General features: G+C 33.7%; 1 protein-coding gene across 1 annotated transcript; it reads left to right on the forward strand.

Annotated features, from left to right (window-relative positions):
* The first annotated feature begins 265 nt into the window (after positions 1-265).
* On the forward strand, positions 266-4,862 carry LOC134264617 (uncharacterized). Its single transcript, XM_062746897.1, has 5 exons — positions 266-493; positions 671-714; positions 1,602-1,667; positions 3,318-3,357; positions 3,581-4,862. The coding sequence occupies exons 1-5, from the start codon at positions 422-424 to the stop codon at positions 4,256-4,258; spliced, it is 900 nt and encodes a 299-aa protein (XP_062602881.1). The 5' UTR covers positions 266-421; the 3' UTR covers positions 4,259-4,862.
* Positions 4,863-6,934: the final 2,072 nt, after the last annotated feature.

Consider the following 6,934-nt stretch of genomic DNA (forward strand, 5'->3'; position numbering starts at 1 on the left):
TTAACCATTAATCTTATTTGATCGTGTATAATTTTAGTAATTTGTCATGGTTCTATTCCAATTAGCAATTTACAAGAATCATGAATATGCTGAGTCAAAATATTGCGAAAGATCTACCCCTTCGATTTACATCTATTTTTAGATTTATGAATTACCACATATCTATTCTAAGACCCAGTATGTGTTTACATATACACCAGTCAGATTGCAAGATTTAAAATACTCATGACTGGCTCGTATAAATTCGCCTTTATTATATCTAACCTTCATAACATGACTGTAATGCGAAGTGAATGACGTATTTTTTCCTTTCGCTTGGTGACCCTTGACGCCAAAGGTCGTATATTTCAAGTCTGCGCATTAAACGTGTTTACCTCGCTAGAAGTAAACACAGCTTGGCTGTTACGAGAAACGCAGTGCAATGGAGACGAGCTTTTTAACCGGCGAACGGATCTTTAGAGCTGATTATATTAAAAAGAAACGAATTCGAAAGGTAAGTTAACTCGAAAATGGAATTTATGAATGGTTAATTTTAAAATGTGCGTTGTAATTTTGCATGACATTTTAAAAAAAAGTATGTTTTCAACAAGTTTATGCGCTTCATCCATATTGATCGACATCGATTAATATATAACATTATATAAAGTTTCATTTTATTTTTGCACAACAGGGCAAACTTCAGTATCTTGTCAAATGGAAAGGATACCCGACAAAGTAAGTAAAACAAATTCGATTTGTAATTTTCTAAATAATTTCCCTTCCCATAACCCCAATCAATAAAAAGTTCAAGGTGATTGGTTGTTTACTATCAACTATATGTAGCAAGATGTTTTCCCTGACAGAAGAAATTTATTTGCAATTTAAAGCTGATGGACTTTAGTAGCTTTAAGATTTTGTTTGTCGACGTTCGTCCCCTTAATGTAGATTTGTTGGGTATACTACTCAAAGATTCAGGATGTTGCATTTTATATTGTTCAACTTTCTAAACAAGGAAGAAAATTACATGTAACTGATTTATATTTCTTACCAAAAATTTACCCTTTTTTAAGACTTCCTTGTGTTTTTTTCTTTTAAACCCCCTCTTTGCTGATGCAAAGAATTTAAATGTATAGATCGTGTTCTTTTTTAACCAAACAAATATTTAATCAACTAGACTTCCGTATTCTTATCTCCAGATCACCATTTTATGACATAGAAATTACAGATAAATATAATTTTTGCACGCTCTTAAAGTCATAAAATGAAAATAAAAATTGAAAAATACTTGAATGCCCTGTGAAGGGAATTGTAAATATTTCATACTTTTGGAATTTCAATCCCCCGTACCTTGCAATCGAATTTACTACTTGTTTTTACGCCCAACATGCAAGAACTGCAAAACATGAGTATGGACAAATGTCATTGTAACGACAGATACAATACATCAATTGTCATTGACTAGAAACAGAAAGTTTCATATTATAAACGTCAATGATATTAAAATCATCAAGATATTTAAGTAACGTATTGTCAATTGCATCAGACGTGGTCAATGGCGTCATCAATCTATTTATACTGCTTGTCAGTGTGTCAATTTTAGTTCACCTGTACTCTTCTTGTAGGCAGTGCACCTGGGAACCTGAAGAAAACATCCTTGACCCCTATCTCCTCTTTGACTTCAATTCAAGGTATGTTTGATTAAACAAAGGTTTTTTTAATTGCATGAATCTAATTTATTCTATAGTCTTACGTTATATATTAAAATTCAGACATTAGACTTTGGGTGTTACGATGATGAAAAATTATCAATCAAAATTGAAATTGTTTGTTCATTTTGATGTCATCTCCGATTCAACATTAATATACATTGAATATAAGCTGTGTAGGTGTTATTTGGAAAAATTTCACTTGGTATGAATTTTCTCGAAGGACCAAGTACAAGTACACGTGAATATGTGTGTAATTCTCATATTTGACAACAACAAAATGTATACCCACATTGGATGACAGTGAAGGAAACACATCAGTAAAATAATCGATCTCACTACTTAGCCTTGGGGAGTTCCAGTAGTACGTTGTCGCTATAACAGGGCTTATAAACGATATCTGTTTTATCGTTTGTAAGATAAATGCGCTTGAGTAATAGTGCTTTTCATGAATGTTTCATTACAGTTTAAAAGTGAAATTTGTGCACTCTTTGTACCAGAATATAAGGATATTCGTTCGTCAAATCATTGCTGTGCATTCTAGTTTACAATTTTTCATAAGGATAGCTACATGTATGTATCCATATAAAAACGATATGATATATAAGTACAATGTATGTGTACGTAACATTGTCCCGAAAAAAAACTTGACCGATATTTTTTTTTCTTAAGAACAATCCCAATTTTCATGGTACTGTTGTTCAACTGCATGTACTTCACAAGTCTAACACAGAAGGAAAATTGAGACGATCCTGTACCATATGTAAAAGTATATACATGTATATATATATATTACATCACTGTTGGACACGTCTATTTATACAGACTTTTCTGTCAATGATTTCACAAAAGGTTTAAGGATACGTGTACTCTTCGAGTCGTGATTTCCAAACCAATGTAAAGAAAAAATCCCTCTGTGGGTGTTAAAACACAGACACAAGTTTAATTTGATAAGCGAGGAAATTACGTGTGCACATTCAGTTAAATTTGGCCACGATCGAAGCCAAAAATTTACACGCGTTTCCGCGTGGATATGTCATGCCGCCTTTTATTCGAAATCACCTTTTATTTTGTCACTCCGTATCAAGCATTTAATTCTTAGAATTCCTACATAATTGCACCCTCAACATATAAATAACTTTAAAAATACTGGGAATTTTAAGGGTTTAAAAATAAGACCTGCGAAAGATGATCTGAAAAATAGGTTCATAATTATGAAACTATACAGATTTTATACATGATAAATAAAAAGTACAATCACAGAAAATTCATCAAAAGCGAAACTGAAATTAAAATATTTCACAGACAAGAGGAAACGAGAGTTTTTAGTTTATATGTTTAGTACACTGCGAGTAGGCGATAAAGTAGTTTAACACGTCATGGTAGCATTAAAAAAGCCAATAATTGAAACCTGAGTATCTTTTTAATCGCCCAATATATGCATTATCCGAGATATAATGATAAAGGTTTCGTGAAGGAAGTTAAAGATCGATTTGAAGTAGCATTTAGAACCTTTATCAATAAAGAGATAAAAAAAAATGTATATTTAAATTTAATTAGCCATTTCACGTGTAATACTTTTTAAACGTAATTCTGATATTTATTTATTCTCTCTTATTTCCTTTTGTTCAGACCAAATACAAAAAGAGTTGGCAGACGGAGGAAAAGTGAGGTATGTTACCAATATTTAAATATATAATTATTTTTTTGTGAAAAGGTCATGAAAGGCTGGTGAATTTGAAACAGCTTGCCTTCTACAAAAAAATCTTTCATTAAAATGAGCACAGATTCAAACCATAAAAGGAGTTGGGAGTTTGCTTTAAAACATACGGTCCATTGCGTTGTAATTTGCATTAACTTATTCACCGAGCTGTTTTTTGTTCTCAAATTTGCAGGTGGAGAACTTTCGTCCGTATGGCATTTATGATCTCCATGACAACAAAGAAAAAAGGAAGCAGGACAAAGGAAGGACGCGAACCGTGTGTCGTCCGCGAATGTACGACAATGGCATCGGAGCACTGGCGGAGGCGGCCGAGTATATCAATTCACTGGAACAGACAGATGGTACCCGGGGAGGGCTATTGTTGCCCTCTGAAACGGGTCGTGGACAATTTGACAATGAATCCGACCTCAATGACAAGACAAACACGCTTTTGGAGTGTGCGAAAGTAGACTGGGTTCGTGAGAATAACAATAACACGGAGAATTCGTCGTCGGACTGCTGTTGTGCGCAAATGACAGAAAACGACCAGAAGTGTTTTGATTGGATGAAGGGAACGCGTGCACAGCACGAGACCTCTGTGGACATGACGGATAATAGTTGTGAAAATGAACAAACTTCTGCACCTTTTTCTCCTCGATGTTTATCGGAAGATACAGAGTCATACTGTGCCGAGTCGTCTTGCACGTGCACAAGTTTTGACATGGACAATGATGACGACCGAGATTTTCTGCCCCCGCAAAGGGAGCATAACGAACTGGACAGTTTGTTGGTCACTGACGTCACGTGTAACTCCACCACTATCACGATTGTTGAAAGTCCCACGAAATCAGGATTCTTCAAATTGGATTGATCATCCACAATTACCATGAAACAATCCCAAAAAGTATTCAAATTTGCAATCTATACATTTTCTTGCAATCTGCCGCTCTGTAACATCTGTATTAAACATGCCTACACATTTGATGATACGGCGCTGTACTAAATGACACTTCAGCAATCATAATCAATGAAAGTTTACTCTGCAATTCACAAAAAAAAGAAAAGTTTTCTTGAATGAGCTACGAGTGATACCAATCTAAAATGGAATTTAAGAAAAATATATATCGCTGATTGGTTTTTGGGTCTTGGATAAAGACCATGTACTATTATTCAGATTACAGTTGTTATGGGCTGGAAGTTGGTTCCAACATTTACACGGAGTGATTTTGAGAAAAATTGGAGATGAGGAAACAAGTTTTAATGTTTTAAGATGGATTTGGAGAGAGATCTGAAGATGTATACGTGATATTTTGACTGCTGATGCAGCTGATGATTGTCTTTCATATTTTATCTGTTTATTGTCAAGTATTGGTTTCCAGGTGTCGTTAAACGGGTGTGTTTGACTCTGGATTCAAAAGTTCTATTTTAATATGTATAGTTTGAACATGTTGAATAAATGATGAAAAGCAAACTTAGTTTAAGCAGTTCTCTATGTTTTGCACATTCATAATATTCACACTGGCAACAAGACAACTATAAAACTATATCCGCACTAACAATGTATCATATTATTTAAACAAGTGTAACAGATTACATGACGCATCGTTTTATTTCGGTTCGCTGCTAGGCCGACCGAATATTTATTTTTGTTTTTCTGAGACCGAATTTGCCCCAGAATGTGGTACTTTGATCCGCCTACATGTAACCATAGCAGCAATGCAATTTACTGTTTGTTTTGTGTTCGTATTGATTTTAATGAAACATATGGCCGTAGCTATGTATACATCGGCAAATGTCCCATAACCCTTACTCACCAAAAATCCTTAATAATTTGTTCAAAATACACTTGATTGAAAAAGTAAAACAACAATTTTTTTTTAAATATTAAGAACAAATGCGAAGGGCTCAAATATTATTTTAATTTATAATACCGATGGAGATGAACCATAATTCGAATTGCTAAGTGAAGCAATAAAAAAGAGCACAAAGAATTAAGTTTATAAATTTTCCTCTTTAAAACGCTGTATTCTAGCTTCTTTATAAGGATGTCAGAAAAATATCCTCCCAATAATTTGAATTTTTTTCCAAAAATTGCTGCTTTTCAATCAGTTCTTTAACGGTAAAATTGTCGAACACAACCGGTTCCTCTATATATCGTCCCGTCTGTCTGTCCTACTTAGTTTTATGATTTTTATTTCTAAATGTACCCTCCTATTAACTACTTTCTGATATTTTTCATATGAAACCAAGACATTCATATTCAATCAAGATGTTTTGGCGTGTAGAAAAATTCTTAAAATTTAGAATCAAACTTGGTGTAAACAAACAGCAATCAAGCTCAAAGTCTAGTGGGACAATACAAAACTGTGCAGACTAAACACATACCTCCAAAACACTGGAGTAGAATCAGGCGTCATGAAGGAATGAGTATCTCCTTGCCGTGTGCTTGTCATGATCAAGGAAAACGGGGAAATAAACTTCAAAGTGTAAATAATAACTTCACAATTATTTTGGAAAACGTCAGTTAGCATTCGACTTATAATACATGCAGACAGTTTTTGCTGACAAGGTCATTGTATCAACCATAGATGTTGCAAAATGATAACTTTAAACGAGATGGTTGATATTATTGTTTCATCGGCGTGTTTGTCAATAGCTTGTCTCAATTTAAAAATTGTGCATATATATATAGAGCATGCTTTTGCTTAAGGAATAGACTGCGGGATACGCCTGATAAGAGTTTGTTATTACATAAGTAAGAGAAGCTGACAATATAGAAATATTTAAGTGATCATATCTATTATCAAACGTCGATCTCTTACTACTTCTCAGGTTTGTGTTGTTGAATAAATTTTGCTTCATATGAATAAAAAAAAGTCTGCAAATGATGTGGCGAAATGGGTACCATAAGAAAGTTTTTGGAAGATATATGTTTATTGTCAATCAGAAAATGAAGTTTTTTAATATCAACTTCAGATTACTTATAAGTGCAATCAGAATGTTTTCTACAAAACTATATTGAAAACGACCGATAACAAGGAAAGTAATTTATAAATTTACGAGTTTCATTTTAATCGAAAAAGCAGCTGTCTATGACGTCTATCAGCCTGGACTACAATTTATCGCGGGGAATGGTTTTATAATGTGTTGAAAAGTAATAATTATATATATATACCGTATTTCCACGCTTGAAAAGTGGGAGAGTATATAGTAATCGGGATGTTCGTCCTTCCCTCTGTCTGTTCCGCTTTGGGGTACCTATCTCTTATCCGCAACTTCTCGTTTGCGACTGGTTTAAATTTAATGAAACTTGCAAAGAATTTTTGTTACACATTGCCATTATGCACATTCTATGTTACTTTTTGATCGGACAAGTATTTCGGGTTTCCCATAGCAAAATAGTGACACTGTCATTCTTGAAGGGTACCCATCTCTTACCCGCAAATTCTCCTAAACTAGTATATCACTTAATAAAAATTGATAATGATACTTTTACAGATTTTTATTACATAATGCCATTGTGACCTCCTATTTTACTTTTTGATCC

The sequence above is a fragment of the Saccostrea cucullata genome, unplaced genomic scaffold (assembly GCF_032062105.1).
Source record: "Saccostrea cucullata isolate Sc308-1 unplaced genomic scaffold, CSIRO_AGI_Scuc_v1 ctg334, whole genome shotgun sequence".
Taxonomy (NCBI): domain Eukaryota; kingdom Metazoa; phylum Mollusca; class Bivalvia; order Ostreida; family Ostreidae; genus Saccostrea; species Saccostrea cuccullata.